Below are 21,138 nucleotides of genomic sequence, written 5' to 3'. Positions count from 1 at the left end.
ATGGACAATTTCCTAGAAAAATACAACATTCCAAGACTGACTCAGGAAGAAACATAAAATCTAAACAAATCAATTATCAGCAAAGAAATTGAAGCGGTAATCAAAAAACTACCAAAGAACAAAACCCCTGGGTCAGATGGATTTACCTCAGAATTTTATCAGACATACAGAGAAGATATAATACCCATTCTCCTTAAAGTTTTCCAAAAAATAGAAGAGGAGAGAATACTCCCAAACTCATTTTATGAAGCCAACATCACCCTAATACCAAAACCAGGCAAAGACCCCACCAAAAAAGAAAATTACAGACCAATATCCCTGATGAACATAGATGCAAAAATACTCAATAAAATACTAGCAAACCGAATTCAAAAATACGTCAAAAGGATCATACACCATGACCAAGTGGGATTCATCCCAGGGATGCAAGGATGGTACAACATTCGAAAATCCATCAACATCATCCACCACATCAACAAAAAGAAGGACAAAAACCACATGATCATCTCCATAGACGCTGAAAAAGCATTCGACAAAATTCAACATCCATTCATGATAAAAACTCTCAGCAAAATGGGTATAGAGGGTAAGTACCTCAACATAATAAAGGCCATATATGATAAACCCATAGCCAACATCATACTTAACAGCGAGAAGCTGAAAGCTTTTCCTCTGAGATTGGGAACAAGACAGGGATGCCCACTCTCCCCACTGTTATTCAACATAGTACTGGAGGTCCTAGCCACAGCAAATAGACAAAACAAAGAAATACAAGGAATCCAGATTGGTAAAGAAGAAGTTAAACTGTCACTATTTGCAGATGACATGATATTGTACATAAAAAAACCTTAAAGACTCCACTCCAAAACTACTAGAGCTGATATTGGAATACAGCAAAGTTGCAGGATACAAAATTAACACACAGAAATCTGTGGCTTTCCTATACACTAACAATGAGCTGATAGAAAGAAAAATCAGGAAAACAATTCCATTCACAATTGCATCAAAAGGAATAAAATACCTAGGAATAAACCTAACCAAGAAAGTGAAAGACCTATACCCTGAAAACTATAAGACACTCTTAAGAGAAGTTAAAGAGGACACTAACAAATGGAAACTCATCCCATGCTCTTGGCTAGGAAGAATTAATATCATCAAAATGGTCATCCTACCCAAAGCAATATACAGATTTGATGCAATCCCTATCAAATTACCAACAACATTCTTCAACGAACTGAAACAAATAGTTCAAAAATTCATATGGAAACACCAAAGACTCCGAATAGTCAAAGCAATCCTGAGAAAGAAGAATAAAGTGGCGGGGGATCTCACTCCCCAACTTCAAGCTCTACTACAAAGCCACAGTAATCAAGACAATTTGGTACTGGCACAAGAACAGAGCCACAGACCAGTGGAACAGATTAGAGACTCCAGACACTAACCCAAACATATATGGTCAATTAATATTTGATAAAGGAGCCAGGGACATACAAAGGGGAAATGACAGTCTCTTCAACAGATGGTGCTGGCAGAACTGGACAGCTACATGTAAGAGAATGAAACTGGATCACTGTCTAACCCCATACACAAAAGTAAATTCAAAATGGATCAAAGACCTGAATGTAAGTCATGAAACCATAAAACTCTTAGAAAAAAACATAGGCAAAAATCTCTTGGATGTGAACATTAGTGACTTCTTCATGAATATATCTCCCCAGGCAAGGAAAACAAATGCAAAAATGAACAAGTGGGACTATATCAAGCTGAAAAGCTTCTGTACAGCAAAGGGCACCATCAATAGAACAAAAAGGTACCCTACAGTATGGGAGAATATTTTCGTAAATGACAGATCCAATAAAGGCTTGACATCCAGAATATATAGAGTTTACGCTCCTCAACAAACCAAAAGCAAATAATCCAATTAAAAAATGGGCAGAGGAGCTGAACAGACAGTTCTCCGAAGAAGAAATTCAGATGGCCAACAGACACATGAAAAGATGCTCCACATCGCTAGTCTTCAGAGAAATGCAAATTAAAACCACAATGAGATATCACCTCACACCAGTAAGGATGGCCACCATGCAAAAGACAAACAACAACAAATGTTGGCAAGGTTGCAGAGAAAGGGGAACCCTCCTACACTGCTGGTGGGAATGTAAATTAGTTCAACCATTGTGGAAAGCAATATGGAGGTTCCTCAAAATGCTCAAAATAGAAATACCATTTGACCCAGGAATTCCACTTCTAGGAATTTACCCTAAGGATGCAGCACTCCAGTTTGAAAAAGACAGATGCACCCCTGTGTTTATCGCAGCACTATTTACAAGAGCCAAGAAATGGAAGCAAAAATATAAGTGTCCATCAGTAGATGAATGGATAAAGAAGATGTGGTACATATACACAATGGAATATTATTCAGCCATAAGAAGAAAACAAATCCTACCATTTGCAACAACATGGATGGAGCTCGAGTGAAATGCTCAGTGAAATAAGCCAAGCAGAGAAAAACAAATACTAAATGATTTCACTCATCTGTGGAGTATAAGAAAAAAGAAAAACTGAAGGAACAAAACAGCAGCAGAATCACAGAACCCAAGAATGGACTAACAGTTACCAAAGGGAAAAAGACTGCGGAGAATGGGAGGGTATGGAGGGATAAGGGCAGGGAAGAAGAAAGGGGGTATTATGATTAGCATGTATAATGTGGGGGTGGGGGAAAGGGGAGGACTTCGCAACACAGAGAAGACAAGTAGTGGTTCTACAACATCTTACTATGCTGACGGATAGTGACTGTAATGGGGTTTGTGGGGGGCCTTGGGGTAGGGGAGAGCCTAGTAAACATAAAAAAAAACAATAACAAAATACTCATTATGGGTCCACTGCGTTCAAGGTATTATGCTAAGACCTGTGGAGAAATTAAGTATACTGCAGGCCATGGAGGAGTAGGAAGAGCCTGTTTTAGAGTTTACCGAGAAGACAGGTGCTATAAGAGAGGTATCAGATTTTAGAACCAAAGTTCTGCACTGGGTCAGTGCATAAGGCTTCCTGAAAAAAAGTGGCATTTGAGAAGAACCTTTAAGGAAAGGTGGGATGGTCACTGGCATCAGGGGAGGGAAGAAGCGAATGGGTACAGCATGGGAAAGCAGAAGTACCTGGAGAGAAACGGGAGCTCTGCCACCTTACTGACCAAGCTGCCCCCAGAGGATGCTGCAGCTTCAGCTCCTGACACTGGTGGTTAGTGGCCTTTTCCACATAGTACAATGTGCCCTTGTTCTCTGTCTCATGAGCGGTTGGCACTCTGCCCTGCAAAGGCCACGTGATCCTGACAGTTGAGTCAGGGACTGGCCTGTGGTGGCTGTGGCCTCTCAGCAGCAGTTGTGTTGCTTTGCTCTGACCAGCTTCCTCATGCCCCGCTGACGCGGTACGGGCTCTGCTGCATGTACGATGGATCGCATTCCTGTAAACAGGCATGTGCACCAGGAATCAATGTGGAGAATTAGGGAAAGCCTGATGAATCTCCTCACAGATGGTCCAATTGGGTCACTGAGAATTAAATTGCCTGTGGATGAGGCTGTGGAATATACACACCTGTAAAGATGGCTTGCAAAGTATTTAATTTTGCATGCAGTGATTAAACTAGTTGTTTAAAAAAAATCACTGAATCAGACATCATTTCCAGGAATTCTTTCCAGGCACCAGGAGGCTGAGTTAATCATACCGTCCCCAGCCTGCATGCTTGCCGCATTTGCCCCACTGCAGTACGGTCCTGGTTGAACCATGCTTCTGGGGAGCTGGGCCTCCTGAGCTTAGCTCGAAGGCAAGCTCCTTCATTAACGGAGCACACGATGGAGGACCCGGCCTTACTGAACTTGACCACAGAGCTAAGGATTTTGCCATTCGTGCGGCCCCTCTTCCTCTTGCCCAGCGCCCGCGCTCCCGCTGCTGGAGGTCGGTCTGGGGACCTACTGCAGAGCCGGGAAGGGCAAACCATTCCCCCAAATTCCTTCTGCCTTCGCTCAGGCCGCGGGGGGCGGCATGCGCAGGAGGCCCTCCGCAGAGCTCGCGTCCGCCGGGCACGGCGCTCTCGGCCCCGGGAGGCGCCCCGCGCCCGCGCCTCCCGCCTCCGCCGCCTCCGCGAGGGTCGGGCGCGCGCGTCCCCGCCGCACCGCAGCGCCGGGAGCCACCGGGTGGCAGCGGCGCCCGCGACCTCGGAGCCGCGGCCCCCAGGCCTGGCCGGCGGCAGGTAAGGGCCGGAGCTCCTGCGGGGGCCGTCGGGCCGACCGCGCTGGGAGTGGCCTTTAACTTGGAGCTCGGGGGTGGGGGTGGGGGAGGGGCAGGGAAAACGGGTTTGCCCCGGGGACGAGCGGGGCCCCGGGAAAAGCCTCCGAGGTTAAACCCTCCTCGCGGGCGCCGGGGTGCGCGTTCCGCGGCGGGGCGTCCGCGGGGCCGGGGCTCTGGGCTCTGTCCCCCTCTCCGCCCGGAGGCCCGGCTAGCACCTTCCCCGGCCCGCAAACTTTCCGCACCTTGGCCGGCCAGCCGCCCGGTGCCCGGCCTCTGCGAGCCCGTCTGGGGCCCCGCGCGCCCGGGCGAAGTGCGCCGCGGGCTGCCCCGAGCGCCCCCTGCAGAATGAGCCCTGTTCTGGCAGGTAATTCATTGGGTTTGCACGGGGGAGACCGCGCGCAGGTCTTTCTACTGAAATATGTTGCGTTTTTTACCCCTTTTCCATTCTTTTTGTGTAAGTGGTTGAAGAAGATAGAGTCTCCTTATTGGAAACTTGTTTTGAGGCTTTGTGGTTTCCGCAGTGCTTTAGATGACATGGGGAATCTCAGATAATAAATAAAAAATCTCTGGATTTAATCTGAAGACAAGGAAACAGTGGTGTGAAAGCAGCAGAGGGAGTTTGGGGCATGCCCCTGTCAGCCCAGGAAAAGAAGGGAACTCCCTTCAATAAACTAATTCTCATGTAAACCCCAGAGGTAAGTGGTAGTATTTCTAGTTTAAGGTGAAGAAAATTAAGTGGAGATGTTAAATAAGTTTTCCCCCTGAAGCCACCAGTTACCAGTGGGGGTCTGGAAACCAGGAGTGTGAGGCTGGGGTGCTTCGCCTCATCTCCTGGCTCATATCACCAGGACCCAGGCTGGGAAGCGACCCGGCCTGCAAGGAGCCGCCATGAGCAGGGGGCCCACGATAAGGATATTCTTCTGGTCGGGAAGATCATCCAGTGTTTAGGGGAGATGAGACAGTGTTAACAGGGGACAGGAGAAGACAGGGTTGCTCCCAGTTTCTGTCTTCTCAAAATGGAAAGGCCAGCCCACTCTTTTAAGAGGGTCTTAAAGCCCACACCTGCCCCACATTGCTCAGTGCGCAAACACAGGCACCCTAGAGCAGCGACAGCAGTCGGTCACCTTTAAGCTGGCTTGACAGATGAGGACAGAGCCAGGACACTTATCAAAAGAGGGAAACACTGAATCCTGGCAACATTTCAGAACCAATTATTAACAAAACTCAAGACCACTGAGGAAAGGATATACAGAAATAATTCATGCCAAACTGACTTTTCTCTCTCTTCTAGAAACTTACTGCCATATCCTTAGTTTTCCAAATGTGAGTTTTGCTCACTGGGAAAATGATATCAGTGTAGTGAGATGCACTATCATTTTCTAAAACTTGAAATTCAGCAGAAGGGAAGAGAAAACATCAGAGAGCATCATATGTGCAGGGCTAAGTTTGTTTTACTTTGTGTGTGTGTGTGTGTGTGTGTGTGGTGTGTTATTCTGTTTATCCTGCTGCCTCTGCATGGGTGTGCCTACTGTCCCTGGCTGCCCCCTTTTACCCTTCCAGGTTAACCCCAGTCTGCCCACAGAGGAGGTCACCTTCTTTTATGTTGCAAATTGTATCATCAGCATGTTCTGGAAAATACAGCCTTCTTCCTCCACATTGCTCTAGGCCTACAGATGCTGAGGTACTTTGATTATCAGAATTCCTTTCTGAATCCTTTACTTTTTGACCTTTTAGTGTTTTCATTGTGACAGTGACATGGCTTGGTGTTTTCTAAAGCAGAATCTCCTTCAGTCCTCACAGCTAGGTGGCTGTCACTCTTTACATCTTACAAACAAAGGTTGTCAAACTAGGGATCTACAAATAATTCAGTCACTGACATTCCCCTGCACAGTGGGCAATCTAGTGTGTATTGCCAGAGTACAATGTCCTGTGCTGTCTGTCAGGATAGGGCCTGGGAAGAGTGGACATACCCAAGGTTCTGTCCCTGTCCCTGTGCTCCCTGGTATCACTCATCAGGAGAAAGACAGGGTGGGGTACTTATCAGAGCTGTGGCAACTACAAATCTGGTAAGAAACTCTGAGACATTTTGTATCTAGATAAGAGATAATAATACTAGAATGTTGAGCTCACAGTAGGGTTGAAGGTCTACTTCTGCATTTAGGTACAAAGAGTAAATTTAAAAAGTAAGTGATGGAGTGGCCCTGCTGAACAGAAGTTTATGTGAAAGAAAAAAACCTGGGAGTTTCAATGGCCCACTGAGCCCTGAATGAACCACAGTGTGAAGTAGCTACCTAATACCAAACTGGGGCTGCCCTGAAACAGGCCTTTTTTTAAATAGACATTTATATGGAGTTTATTATGTACCAGGTGTAGGTATGAGTGTTGCACAATTTTATCTCAATCCCTACAACAACTTCCATGAAGCAGGGACTATATTCCCATTTAACAGATGGAGAGGCTGAGGCACAGAGAGATTAAGTAGTTTGCCCAAGATTACATAGCCAGTAAGTAGCAGAGCTGGGATTAGAACCTGGGTCCTTAACCGTTACCATCACCCCCACCCTGTGGCATTTGGATCACAGGAGCCCAGGGTCCACTCTGCTCAGTGTCCGTTTCTGGTGACGACTTTATAAAGGCCAGAAACTAACTCCAGGGTGTCTAGAGGAAGGTGACCTCGATGGTGAGGGTCTGAAGGTCACGTGAAGAACGGGGTGTGTTTAACCCAGCAGCAGGAGCCCTGCCAGTTATGAGGCCCGGGCTCAGGTATCTGCGGACGAGGAAGTAGGTTCGTTTCCAGCATCACATCTAGTCAGTGCCAGGGGATCTTCCATCAGGACTGGATCCCCATTGGTGAGGGGGTGTTGAATTTTATGTCCCTGGATACATACACACACGCACACACACACACACACATGAAATAGGGTACTAAATTAACATTTTGACTGAAGCACACATTCAAGTCATGTGACATTCTAAAGGCAACTGCTAGACCACCTAGGAGAATTTCAGTGTAGATATTTGAGATTCTGTAGACATTTGAGAACTGTCCCCTAATTCACAAATCCCACAGGCCTCTTCCAGAATGTGAGGATTGAGAAGAGGGTTTGTGAAGGAGATTTCTTAAGATCAGTCACATCTGTCATCCCAAGCCTGGTGAGCGGGGCTGCTGAGGGGCTGCTGGTCCCGCTGTACTGGTGTTCCCTGCATTTGGGGCCTGTGTGGTGGTCTGGGCAACAAGATCACCCACCTTCTCAGAGTTCACTGGGGAAAGGGTGCCTGAGGATCTCTTGGGGACCCGGTGGGGCCACATGGTGGAGAGGGCTGGCCTGGGGCCACTCTAGATCCAGCCCGAGAGCGATGGCACCCCAGTAGCTAGTTTCCAGCAATCTGGCGCTGATGTAGGAGTGAGCAGTTAGCTGAAGGAAAATTAGTATCAGTAAAGTATCCACAGAGTGTATGAAGACAGTTAATATGGTTCTGCCCCCCTATTTTGATCTTGGAAGGGTGAGAAACTGGCCAGCAGTTGGACATAAAGTGCAGAGAGAAAAGAGGTCCGCTCTCTCCCAGTCCCTGCAGGTGACCAGCGTTCAGCAGGACCTAGCTGGCACAGGTCAGGAAACTTAATGTAATGACCAGGCTGGAGTTTCTTTTATTTCCAGGCTGTACATTTTAATTCTTTTGGGACTTTGAAGTTGTTGCCTGAGCAGAAAAGTCATGGGATCCACTCAAGTGTTCAGGGATCACTTGACAGGGAGGATGAATCCACAGAGTGCATTTTAAGGGATGGTGGAAGAGAAAAGTTAAATGGCCATTTGACCAGGTCCTGCAGTTGTGTCAGCTCAGAGTATGGATTGTATACGCTTGGGTTGAAAGAAGAAAGAGCAGTGGTTTCTTTGCTTGATGTTACATGCACCTCAGACAAAGGAAGACTGGGAGGTAGGAGCATTTAGAAAAGGAAAGAAAATATTTACTTGACCAGGGTGCAGTGGAGTCAGCCTTCAGAAGATTGGCTCATTGAATAAAATCACAATAAATACTTGAAGGAAAATAGCCCATGAAATTGCCAGAGTTCTCAAGTGTACATTAATGTGTTGTTCAGACTAATTTTGCTCATGATTATCTGTCTCACACAATTATCCTATTCCCCAAAGTCATGACTTATCTTCAGACGTTGTCATAGCAAACAATCCAGGGAAAAAGTGTATTTTCTCAGCAAGTCCAGCTTATGGGACATGTTCAAGGTTTTATTATTTTGGGGACCAACTTCCAGACAGGACCGTCTTGGTATTTTTGGCTTATTTTGGGGTAGAAAGTGATTTGTTTTTCTTGACAGGAGACTAAGAAGTGCTTAGCCCTACTGAAAAGGGGAAATATCCATTTTTGCTTCTCCTTCCATGTAAAAGTGATGCCTCAATCCAGTATGGTATTGCTGAAATGTGAAGTGAAAAAGCAGAAGTTGGGGATCTCTTTATGGGATGCCGAAGTTACGGATGTTAACGTCTGGCTGTAATTGTAACTTGTGTCTCTGTTACTTAGATGTATGTGATTTTCACTGGAGTGGAAAACACTGCTAAATTTCATAACCCTTCAAGTGAAATGATTTATAAACTTCAAATAATTATTCTCCTCAAAGGTCCATTTGCTTTCCTTGCGCATGTCCCTGGGGAGAGCAGTGGGCAGGCCGAGGGGGCGGCTTCCTGCCGTGTGGCTTTGCGGGCACCTGGTTGGTCAAGAAGGAAGTATTGTGTGAGTGAGGATGTGGTTGTAAGTCTCATCTATCTTTCTACAAACCCTTGTGTAGATTTTTTCCAAGAAAATATAATTCTTTCAAGGGAAAGAAATGCAAATTTAATATGAAGATCTGGAAACCATATCACATAAGCCTACATATATTCTTACTGGTGCTTCTCTAAAATGTCCATTACATTACTCCAGTAGGAAAGGAGAGTTAACACGTATTTCTGGAATCTGAAACAGAGGCCAGAAGCAAGTATATGTTTTGCTTGAACATTAACTTGGTATTGGCTGTTTACTCTGTAACATATCTGTATTTATTGAATATAAAGAATAATTCAAGTCTTCCCTTAAAACCAATGCCCCCAGAGGTTGAACCAAGTGTACCCTGAGCCTTCTGGGCTGATGTTCTCAAGCCTAGGTGAGCAGGAGGGGCCTATCTGCGCCTCACTTTCCAAGCCTCTCTCTGGCTCTGTTGGCTGGGCCGCTCCCTGCAAGCTGAGGAGGCCCCATGCAGCAGGCCTGGCTGGCCTTGCCCTCCCCACTCTGGTTGGCTTGTCACCAGGGATTGTACTACGGTGGCAGTGGGTGGGGTAGGTGGCGAGACTAGAAAAGACACACACCCTAATTGAAGAACCCAGACCAGGATGATGAGATGATCGTTAGAAAGTACAGCTTTCCTGCTGCTCTGTCTGGAGCTCTTAAATAAACCACTGCTTTGTTTGAATTTCCTTTTCTGTGGAAGAGATTGAAACACATAGTCCTCCTCTTTGCTTCTTTGCCAAAAGAACGACTCAGCTCAGGGCTGTAGAGAACAGTGTGTGCTGCTTGGAGACAGATAACATGAGCAATAAATGCAAAGTAGGCTTGTTTGCCAAATCATCCTGAAAGTGATCTAAGGTACAGCAATCTCACTCTTCTTAGCCATACAATGCCAAGTGTTTGCAAAACGCCACTAATTAAAATGGAAAGGACCGTTGTTTCCCTAGGACTGTTAAAATGATAATTCAGCTGGCTGTAATGTTTTCTAACAGCAGCTGCATAAATCAATGTGAAGGTTCAGTGAGAGGCAAAGTCTGATCCTTAGGGAGACTGATTTATACCCTTTCATGATTAAAGCGAGAGATTCATGTAATCCACGTGATGGGCTTTGAGAGAATGGAGAGAATCCTCATTGGCTAAAATAGTTGGGCAGGACTCCATGGGGGAAGTGGCGACTAGGCCCTACCCTCAAAGGTAGGCAGGAATCTGGAGCAGGGGAAGATGACAGGCCAGGCGGGCAGGTGGAGTAGAGAGTGCAGAGGCTCAGGGGACCATCTTTGAGCACCCCTCCCCCGGCCCCTGATTTCTTTGCTAAGGAGCCAGTAGCAGCTGTAGTCTGTCTGTGTCATCTTGCTTTCGCATTGCTCCTTAACCTGCATGTGTGTGTGTGTGTGTGTGTGTACTGGAGAAGGAGATCAGCGGAGGAGAACCTGGTTCCAAATACAAGCCTCAATTCTCTGCCGGCTTAGGCCTTGACTTTTCAACCTCCACTAAAATCTTTCATAGTTGAACTCATAGTGCTTAAAATATCCTTGTTGGGCTGAATTGACTCATGCTAATTTTAGCATGTTCATAGCTAGTGCCCTTTCTCTTTGACGGACATGATGAGAATGTAATAAATGTATTTATTGAAGATGGCATGTAGTGGGATAGATTAATGGCATTTTGAAAACAATTTTCTTCCAAAAATGTATTTGTTTAGTTACAATGAAAGTGACTGGTATAAAGTAAGTCATTTTTAATGGAGTTTCTAAGAAAGTTTATCTAATTAATCAAAGAGAACACTGTTTATTAAAACTTAATTTCATCAGCTATATAGCTTTCGAAGGCTGCCATAACAAAATACCAGACTGAATGGTTTAAACGACAAATTAATTTTCTCACAGTTCTGGAGACTAGAAATCCAAGATGAAGGTGCAGTGGGGTTGGAGTCCCCTATGTGCTGCTCTCCTGGCTTGCAAGTGGTCCCCTCTCACTGCCTCATGTTGTGCCCCAGTATCTCTTGGTGTCCTCACCCCCTCCTCTCCTCAGGACACCAGTTGGATTACATTAGGGCCCACCCTAATGGCCTCATTTTACCTTCCTTCCTTAGAGGCCCTGTCTCCAAATATAGCCACGTTCTGAGGTACTGGGAGCTAAGACTTCAACATGAATTTTGGGGGACTCAGTTCAGCCCATCATAGCACCAAATCCACATTGCACTGTACACACACAAATCTGGGGTGGAATTTCACTCTATCCCTTTCAGTCTTTTTCCTTTGTTCAGAGAGGGAGCATATTCAAGCCAATTAGGTAGCTAGCATGTGAACACAGTGGGCAGGGGCAATGTGATGCAGACCTACATGTAAGTATCTAAATTATTAGAACTTTAAAAAATTTTGGTAAAATATGGATAACACAAAGTTTACTATTTTTAAGTGTACAACGCAATGGCATTGAGCAGATTCACACTGTTGTGTAACCATCATCACCATCCAGAAATTTGTCATCTTCCTCAACTGAAACTCTATATCCACCGAGCATTAGCTCCTCGTCATCCCTCTGCCAGCACTCGGCAGCCACCTTCCTGCTCTGTCTCTGTGAATCCGAGCACTCTAGGACCACCCATGAGTGAGATCCTGCAGTGCTTGTTCTTGTGTGTCTGGCTGATGCCACTTAGCATGGTGTTTTGAAGACTCATCCATGTTGTAGCATATGTCAGAATTTCCCTCCTTTTAAGACTGAATGTTATTCTATTGCATGTAGCTAAAGTTTGTTTACCCATTCATCTGGGTAATGTACATTTGGCATGTGTCCACCTTTGGCTGCTGTGAACAGTGCTGCTGTGGACTCTGGAGCACAGATACCTGTTGGAATCCCCACTTTCAGTTCTTTCCAGTCTATACCCAGAAGTGGAATGGCTGGATCAAGAGGTATTCCACGTTTAAAGTTTTGTAGAACTGTTATACTGTTTTTCATAGCAGCTGCATAATTTGCATTCCTACCAGCAAAACACTAGAGTTCTGATTTCTTTAGTCTTTACCAACACTTGTATTTTGTTTGTTTTTTTTTCGCTAACAGCCATCCTAATGGGTATGAAGTGGTGTGTCATTATGAAGCTCTGCTTTTTTGATAGTTGGTTCTTTGACTTGACTGCAGTACTTTTAAACATGCTCTTTCCAAAGGCTCAGGCTTAGAGCCAAGATAAACGGATAGTACTGAGAACCCAGAAAACCTAACTCTACTAATGTGGTCAACTTGGTATTCCTGGTGTGCTCAACATGCTGAGAATTTCTTGAAGTTCAAACCAGGGAATGCAAGGTCCAGAAAGATGCAGGACGTAACCCCGTGGCAGCTCTGTGTGGGGTCCCGAGCCCCACCCCAGGAGTGGCCTCGCTTAGTGGCTGCAGCAGGGCATCCATGTTGGGGTACCAGACAAACAGCTAGCATCCTGGCACGTGTGCAGTGGCGCAGAGGACTAGGGCCCTGTCATATTATATTGTATTATATTACAGATTGTATATATAATTCCTTTGCCCAATTCCACATTCACTAGTTAATCTGATCTTAAGTTTTGTTTCCCAGACCAAGTAAAACATGTGCTCTGGTCTGCGTGGCCATTTTATTCCTAATCGTAACTTACCAAATTGGTGCTCTGGTTGCAAATCACTCTCTTATGCTTGGTGAGTATAACTCAGGTTATAACAGCTTTCTTAGCCTGGAGAGCTATGAAAACCCAGCATCCCAAATCCACGGAGCTGGGGCTGGGTGAATCGCTGAGGGTGGCGTGCTGTACCTCCCACACATATCTCAGAGCTATGCCTCCCCTTTCCTCAGGCAAGCCTTGCTAGATGGAGGCTTTATAGCTTCTTTCTGGGGTGTCTTTTCCCTGTGTGTGCATGACATTCTTCACGTCCAACTGAAGTCCCTTTTAGAACTTTGCCCTCAGTTGCAGGGCTGAGAAAAGAATGAAGGAAGACAATTTTGTGGCTTTTCCATATCGTGAGAAACTGATTCAACAAGTGTTTTTTGCATTTCTGGTATGAACCAGACCCTGTGCAGGTTGCTGGGAGCAGGGGGTGAGCAAAGCAGAAGAGGCCCCTGCACAGCTGGTGCTTACAGAAAAGAGGCTAAGGAAAGGGAAGGCACTAGAGGACTGGCCCATGCAGGCCTCTCCTCGCCTGCGCTGCAGCGTGCTGCCCAGATCTTAACCCTCTCCAAAGACCCCCAGAGGGCTCTGGGACAGTCATTGTGTCCCAGCAGCCCTTAGTTCATGCAGGAAGCATTTGCTGGACTGAATCAGGGAGCACAACAGGGCCAGGAAATGCTGACTTTAAACACTGCATTCTGGTCTATTCAGTACTGTGTGGGCGTCTACGGCAACTGAAGAGGTAGATTTAGGAGCCCAAACCACTGTGCCCCTTGGAGGAAGGATGTCCACTCATGAATTAAGCATCTCTCTGTTTCAGGTGTTGGTTGAATATTTATCTGAACAAAGTATTTAGTCCTGTTCCTCATTTTAGAAGTTGTTCTTCTATTATATTGATTCTGGTTTTAGGATGGAAGAGGTCTTCAGGCTCAGGAACATTTTTTGTTCCATGTTTTTCTCCTGGAAACAAGTTGCTGCTGTGCAGAGGAGAAGTGGAGACAGACAGGAAGGAGATGCAGCTGGAATTTCTCTGCCAGCTGTCAGCTTTGAGGTCTGCTGCTTAACTGCATACTTTCCAGGGAATACCTGGGATGACATGAAACCTGATAGTGTAACTAAGCTTGAGAAGTATGTCCATTTGAGAAGGGAGGAGATGTGTGTGCATGTGTGTGTGGCTGGAGTGTCAGACTTCAAAAGTAGGATGTGCTCAAGTCAAAAGACAGCAGTGAGGAGGAGGAGAAGACTCTAAAGTCCCTGAAGTGTGACTTCTTTAATTGAAGGAAATAAAAACCCAAACCTCATGACAGAAGTTGCTAACCTAAGATGCATTCTCAGAAAAGGAACCTGCAGACTTGAGAATTAGAGTGATAAGTACAAGTAGAAGGTGGTGGCTCATATGGAATCTGTAAAAAGGAAAAGTAAATGGGAGAACAAGAGTTGTTTTAGTCCCTGGCCTGGGCATACAGCACCGAGGCCCTGACCAGGCAGGGCCAGACACGGGTCCTTGCGGGGACAGATGTGCCACCTCATGGAAATGTTTAAGGAAGATCCAGCTGGCTCCTGTCTAACCATGGGCCTGGCTCATAACCTTGCAGACTCCTGTTTACTCTCCATGTGGTCCCACCCACCTGGGTGCGGCTAAGGGGGGTGCCCAGCCACATCTTCCTGCCATAAAAGAATTAAGCTTCTAAAGCTGCACTTCTGAAGTCCCCACTTGAGCCTCCTCAGCCACCAGGATGTGGCCTGGCTGGATTTTAGCTTTGGCGTCTCAGCAGCCTTGATGGGAGAGAGAATGGGCGATGGGTCCCAAGGTGGCTTCTCCGTGTCCTGCTGGGGAAAGTTGTTCCTAGGAATAGGTGGAAGAAAGGAATCAGAATAGGTAACTACTGAGACACTTGTGGGCCAAGCCAGAGTAAGCACTGGCATCCTCGGTGGCATGCCCGATTGTGAGTTTGGAAATTGAAGAAGAAGAAGATAGAATGACTGCAGTTGGGAATTTTGATCTCAAATTCGAATGGGTCATTAGGTGTACATACAAGCTGGGCACTGCAGGGCCTGGATCAGCGGCTGTGGTGGGCAACCGTGTGGAGTGCCTTTCTGGCTGTGCCGTCAGGCGTGTGTATGGGGTCACCTTAGGGTTTACAGACATCTCTGGGAGCTCTCCTTAATGTGCTCGTCCTGTGCGTGAATTGGCAGGCACTTGGAAATTCATCTGCCAGTATTTACCCCTTCACATGGAAATACAGGTCCAATGCCAGGAAAACAGCCCCCTCAGCATGTCTCATCCTGACTCACCGAGGATTTTGATGAAGAGCCTTTAGTCACATCTCGGGAGGCTCCATGCCCACATACATCTCCCTGACTTCAGGGGGGCGGACAGGGTTGTTTGACCTGTGTTCCAGAAGGAAGGAGAGTCCCCAGGGCTGGTGTGGGGTCCTGGCTCGAGGAGAAGGATGGAAGGGCTGCGAGTGTGGACGGGGGAAGGGGCGGTGCCGGCCAGCGGTGAGAGGTGCCTGGGGCCTGCAGGCCAGGCTTTCTCAGGCAGGGTTGAGTCTCTGCTCCCTCCCGTCGGACGTTGGCCTAAAGAGCCCCGTGTCCACCAGGGAAAGGCACACTTCCTTCTCGGGGCCTTGGGGGCGCGCTAGTGGTTTTTCATTGTCGTGGTTGAGGGAGGGTGCAGGGGCTCAGGAGAGCGATCAGTCTCCGTGTGTGGCGCTGGGAAGCTTACCTAGGATGCATCTCCTCTGGAAGAGGTGGTTTTACAGATGCTGACGTTATGGGGAAATTTGGCCCGAGGAGCTCTGCGGAGGGGCCGCTCAGCAGCGGCAGGGGAGCAGCCGGCAGCGCTGTGCCGGGCGCCCGTCTCCCTAGCCGTGTCCGGGGAGCAGCGGCCTGGGGTCCTCGCGCTGCGGGTGCGCCTCGGGCCGGACCGCCTCCCCCGCGCTGGGCTCGGTCCCCGCGGTACTCGCGGCGCCGGGAGTGTCGGACCGCGGGGACCGCCCCCAGGCCCGCTGGCCGTTCCCGAAGGGTCACGAGGGACCCGCCTCGGTTCTGCAAAGCTCGGGAAAGCCCCTCTGGGCCTCGGTGATGGACGTGACACAACGCCCTACGACGGCCTTCTGTCTGCCTTTTTGTTCTTGTACGTTTGATGGCCTGAGGTGATTAATGGGAGACTTCGATGGAAAAAATACTGACTCGTGCACTGTTTCAAGGCTGTTAGGTGACCGCTCCAAAGGAGAGGCAGGCATTTTGTCTTCCAAGCCGATCTCTGGGATACAAGAACCCCCCTGTTACCCAGGCCGCCGAAACGGCGGCGGCGTTGGGGAGCTGGTCTGCTGTGCCCCGACCTCCGCGGAGAGCCCCCGACGGGCCGCTGCGTCCCTCACCCACTCTGGTCTCCGGTCCGGGTTAGCGCTTTGCTCCGCCTTTGCACGACGGCCTTTCCGCTTTTAGGACCTTGGCACGTGTGACTCTCTGGCCTTCGGTTTCTGCCCCTCCCTGAACAGTCCACTTAAGTGAGCAGGAGATGTGTCAAGGTGAGTAAGTAGGGAAAACTCCCCCTCTAGGGTAGGTAAGGGGTTCGTATTTCCTGATATCTGACTCTTAGAGGGAGACTTGACTTGCCGGCTCTTGGCCAGCCTGGAAGGTGGTGGCGATGCTTCTCCCTGAGCCCAGAGAGTCGCAGGACCACCTGCTGTCCCCGGGCCAGGCCCCCAGCTGGGAGTCCCAGCTGTGCGCAGATGTGGGGAACAGCACGGCTGTGGGGTGTGCTGCTGAGGGAAAGGAAAACACTCTCCCATCTATATTTTCTTGATTGTTTTGCATACTTACTGCTATTTTTCTGTTACCTACTTTGATACTAGATGAAGCCTCACGCCTCCCTTTGCTCTGTGTATTACATTGACGGTGATGCTTGGTTTACAATGAAAATGATATGATAAAAGCAGACTTCATCTTGTTTTCCTTAAGCAAACTGAAGGATTATTCTTACGTTTTTGACTTAAGGGAGCAAAGTGAATCCCATGTTTCTCATTATAACTGTTAAACTAAATGAATGCCTGTGAGTTTTTATTATAATTTTATTCATTTGTCCAGGGCACATAGATCGATGAGCCGAATGGTGAATTTGATGGGAACTGGCTGATTCCTCAGAGGGCTGTTGGTGATGCCTGAAGAACAAGCCTCAGCTCCTCCATCCCAGACGAGCATTCTTCGCTTCTGATAATACAGTTCTGGCTACTAGTCTTATCCTAGGTCCTGGATACACAGATTTCAGGCAACATCACATTTAATCTTTACAGCAGCTCCATGGTAGTGATAGTAGGTACTGTTGTTATTTTCCTGTTCCTGGTGGGACAACTGAAACTTAGATCATCTTTGTATTGATATACACTCTTATGAAGGTTTCACATGAAAAAAGAATGTGGTTACTACATTCACCCATGTTATCGTGTCCCCCCCATACTCCACTGCAGTCACTGTCCATCAGTATAGTAAGATGCCACAGAGTCACTATTTGCTTTCTCTGTGCTACACTGTCTTCCCCATGGCCCCTCACACTATGTGTGCCAATCATGAAACCCCACAAACCCCTTCCCCTCCCTCCCCATCCTCCCTCCCCCACCCCTCCCCTTTGGTAACTGCTAGTCCCTTCTTGGAGTCTGTGAGTCTGCTGCTGTTTTGTTCCTTCAGTTTTGCTTCATGGCTATACTCAACAAATGAGGGAAATCATTTGGCACCTGTCATTCTCCACCTGGCTTATTTCACTGAGCATAATATCCTCCAACTCCATCCATGTTGTTGCAAATGGTAGGATTTGTTTCTTTCTTATGGCTAAATAGTATTCCATTGTGTATATGTACCACCTCTTCTTTATCCATTCATCTACTGATGGACACTTAGGTTGCTTCCGTATCTTAGCTATTGTAAATAAGGCTGCAATAAACATAGGGGTGCATATGTCTTTTTGAAGCTAAGAAATTATATTCTTTGGGTAAATTCCTAGGAGTGGAATTCCCAGATCAAATGGTAATTCTATTTGCAGTTTTTTGAGGAACCTCCATATTGCTTTCCACAATGGTTGAACTAGCTTACATTCCCACCAGCAATGTAGGAGGGTTTCCCCTTTCTCCACATCGTTGCCAGCATTTGCTGTTCTTAGTCTTTTCTATACTGGTCATCCTAACTGGTGTGAGGTGATGTCTCATTGTGTTTTTTATTTATTTATTTATTTATTTATTTATTTATTTATTTATTTATTTATTTATTTATTTATTTATTTATACTTTTTTGTTTTTATTATGAACTACATAATATACTGCATGCAACATAACACACAGCATAGCCTTCTAGCAGGGGTAGATGAGCATAACTGAATTGTTTTTCATCAAACAGGAAAATGCTTCCTTAATCAATGTTCTCTAAGCCCTTTGAAACATAGTAACGATTAACTCCAGAGATGCCACCAAATCCCCCTCACAAACCCCATTACAGTACTGTCCATCAGCATAATAAGATGCTGTAGAATCACTACTTGTCTTCTCTATGTTGCACAGCCCTCCCCATGCCCCCCCCCCACATTATACATGCTAATCGTAATGCCCCCTTTCTTTTTCCCCACCCTTATCCCTCCCTTCCCACTCTTTCTCCCCAGTCCCTTTCCCTTTGGTAACTGTTAGACCATTCTTAGGTTCTATGATTCTGCTGCTGTTTTGTTCCTTCAGTCTTTCTTTGTTCCTATAGTCTTTGGGTTTGAGGTGAGTCTCTTGTAAGCAGCATCGAGATGGGTCTTGCTTTTTTATCTGTTCTATTATTCTGTGTCTTTTGATTGGTGCATTCAGTCCATTTACATTTAGGGTGATTATTGAGAGATATGTACTTATTGCCATTGCAGGCTTTACATTCGTTGGTTGCCCAAGGTTCAAGGTTAGCTTCTTTAGTATCTTACTGTCTAACTTACCTTGCATATTGAGCTATTTTAAATACTGTCTGGTCATTCTTTATTTTTCTCCCTTCTTATTCCTCTGCCTCCATTCTTTATATGTTGGTTGTTTAATTCTGTGCTCTTTTGTGCGTCTTTCAACTGCTTTTGTGGGTAGTTGATTTTATTTTTTGCCTTTAGTTAGTATTTGGTTGGTCTGCTTTCTTTGCTGTGATTTTATTTTCTCTGTTGACATCTATTTAGTCTTAGGAGTGCTCCCATCTAGAGCAGTCCCTCTAAAATACCCCGTAGAGGTGTTTGTGGGAGGCAAATTCCCTCAACTTTTGTTTGTCTGGGAATTGTTTAATCCCTCCTTCATATTTAAATGATAGTTGTGCTGGATACAGTATCCTTGGTTCAAGGTCCTTCTCTTTTATTGCATTAAATATATCATGCCATTCTCTTCTGGCCTGTATTGTTTCTGTTGAGAAGTCTGATGATAGCCTGATGGGTTTTCTTTTGTAGGTGACCTTTTCCCTCTCTCTAGCTGCCTTTAAAACTCTGTCCTTGTCCTTGATCTTTGCCATTTTAATTATTATGTGCCTTGGTGTTGTCCTCCTTGGGTCCTTTCTGTTGGGAGTTCTGTACACTTCCATGGTCTGATCGATTATTTCCTCCCCCAGTTTGGGGAAGTTTTCAGCAATTATTTCTTCAAATACACTTTCTATCCCTTTCTCTCTCTTCTTCTTCTTCTGGTACCCCTATAATATGAATATTGTTCCTTTTGGATTGGTCATACAGTCCTCTTAATATTGTTTCATTCCTGGAGATCCTTTTATCTCTCTCTGCATCAGCTTCTATGCGTTCCTGTTCTCTGGATTCTATTCCATCAGTGGCCTCTTGCATCTTATCCATTCTGTTTATAAATCCTTCCAGAGATTGTTTCATTTCTGTAATCTCCCTCTGGACATCATCCCTTAGCTCTTGCATATTTCTCTGCAGCTCCATCATCATGGTTATGAGCTTTATTTTTAATTCTTTTTCAGGAAGACTGGTTAGGTCTATCTCCTTCTCAGGGTTTGCCTCTGTGATCTTGCTCTGTATCAATTTCTTCTGCCTTTCATGGTGATAGATGTATTTTTGGGGAGCTGGCGTGTGTGTTGGGTAAGAGAAAGTCCTTTCTTGCCAGTTTGTGGCCTTCCTTTCCTGGGAGAACAGTGGCCTCTAGTGGCTTGTGCTGAGCAGCTGTGCACAGACGGGGCTTCTGATCTTGCCAGACCGCTAATGGAGTTTCACACTGCAGTTGCTGTGGGCATTGCCTACCTCAGGCTGCTGCTCCGAAATGGCGGAGCCGCATTTGAGGGGAAACGGCTGGGAGGCTGTTTATCTCTGTGAGGGGCCTCCGAGCTCCCTGCTGCCCAGGGGGTTAGAGTGCCTAGAGTTCCCCGGGATTCCCAGCTGCTGGGCTAAGTGTCCTGGGATGCTTCCATCCAGCTGTGGGATCCCTGTCCCTTTAAGACTTTCAAAAAGCACTTGCTTTATCCCAGGGGTGCTGACTGCAGGGACCCGCTCACAGGTCTTACTGTCCTGTTTCCCTAGGATCCAGCACCCCACACCTGGATGTGGATGTCTAGGGTTGGCTGTTTAGCAGTCCTGGGCTCCCTCTGCCTCCCCGCTTTGACTCCTCTCCTCCCGCTGGGAGCTGGGGTGAGAGGCGCTTGGGTCCCTCCGGGCTGCGGCTTGTATCTTACCCCCTTCGTGAGGCGCTGGGTTCTCGCGGGTGTGGATGTAGTCTGGCTGTTATCCTGTGTCTTCTGGTCTCTCTTTTAGGATTAGTTGTATTTGTTGTATTTTCAAAAATATATGGTTTTGGGAGGAGATTTCTGCTGCTCTACTCACACCGCCATCTTGGTTCTCTCCCTCTTATTGTGGTTTTTATTTACATTTCTCTGACCTACCTGAGGTCTTTACCTACTGATCTTCTGAGTGTGATCAAGAGCAATTAGAGAACTGTGTAGTTGTGGATGAGTTAACAGTTTCTACACTTGCCTTTCTCCATTTTGCAGGGTGGAGATGTCTGCCCAGAGGTTAATTTCTAACAGAACATCCCAGCAACCTGCATCTAATTCTGATTACACCTGGGAATATGAGTATTATGAGATTGGACCAGTTTCCTTTGAAGGACTGAAGGCTCATAAATGTGAGTTTTATACAACTTCCCATTGTAAGCATAATATGTATTTGTCTTACCATGTGAAATGCCCAGTGAATATTTTCCCTAAATACTCTATCTTTTTATAGAACTCTACCTGCAAAACCTCAGAAAACACCCCCCTGCAAATAAGGCTGATTGCTCGGGGATCGTATTACATGCATCACAAGAACTGGAAAGGTTCCCTTAGTGGGGGAATGTGATTCAATATCATTTTCAAATTGAGATTTTTGAAAAAAGTACTGATGATTCCATCTCTCCCAAACTGTATGAATATTTGAGCCATCAAAAATGTGTACAAAAATACAATCTGGAGCTATT

General features: G+C 46.4%; 1 protein-coding gene across 15 annotated transcripts in view; it reads left to right on the top strand.

Annotated features, from left to right (window-relative positions):
* The first annotated feature begins 3,801 nt into the window (after window positions 1–3,801).
* Window positions 3,802–21,138, top strand: part of LOC108409645 (melanocortin-2 receptor accessory protein 2) — a 36,420-nt gene continuing 19,083 nt past the window's right edge. For 6 of the 15 annotated variants that reach the window (XM_073219387.1, XM_037010811.2, XM_073219389.1 and 3 more), the window contains exon 1: window positions 20,670–20,805. Coding sequence is in view for 9 of the 15 variants with exons in the window: in XM_073219381.1 (XP_073075482.1) it covers window positions 20,679–20,805 (127 nt within the window). In the remaining 6 variants the exon portion in view is untranslated. Of the gene's footprint in view, window positions 3,949–4,063; window positions 4,244–4,368; window positions 4,646–15,840; window positions 16,222–16,780; window positions 17,010–17,377; window positions 17,495–20,669; window positions 20,806–21,138 lie in introns of those variants that run through there. The other 9 variants (XM_073219382.1, XM_073219383.1, XM_073219381.1 and 6 more) reach the window with 9 other exon arrangements.

Source organism: Manis javanica, chromosome 13, assembly GCF_040802235.1.
Source record: "Manis javanica isolate MJ-LG chromosome 13, MJ_LKY, whole genome shotgun sequence".
In the NCBI taxonomy this organism is placed as follows: domain Eukaryota; kingdom Metazoa; phylum Chordata; class Mammalia; order Pholidota; family Manidae; genus Manis; species Manis javanica.
This window is presented reverse-complemented; position numbering and strand designations above follow the sequence as displayed.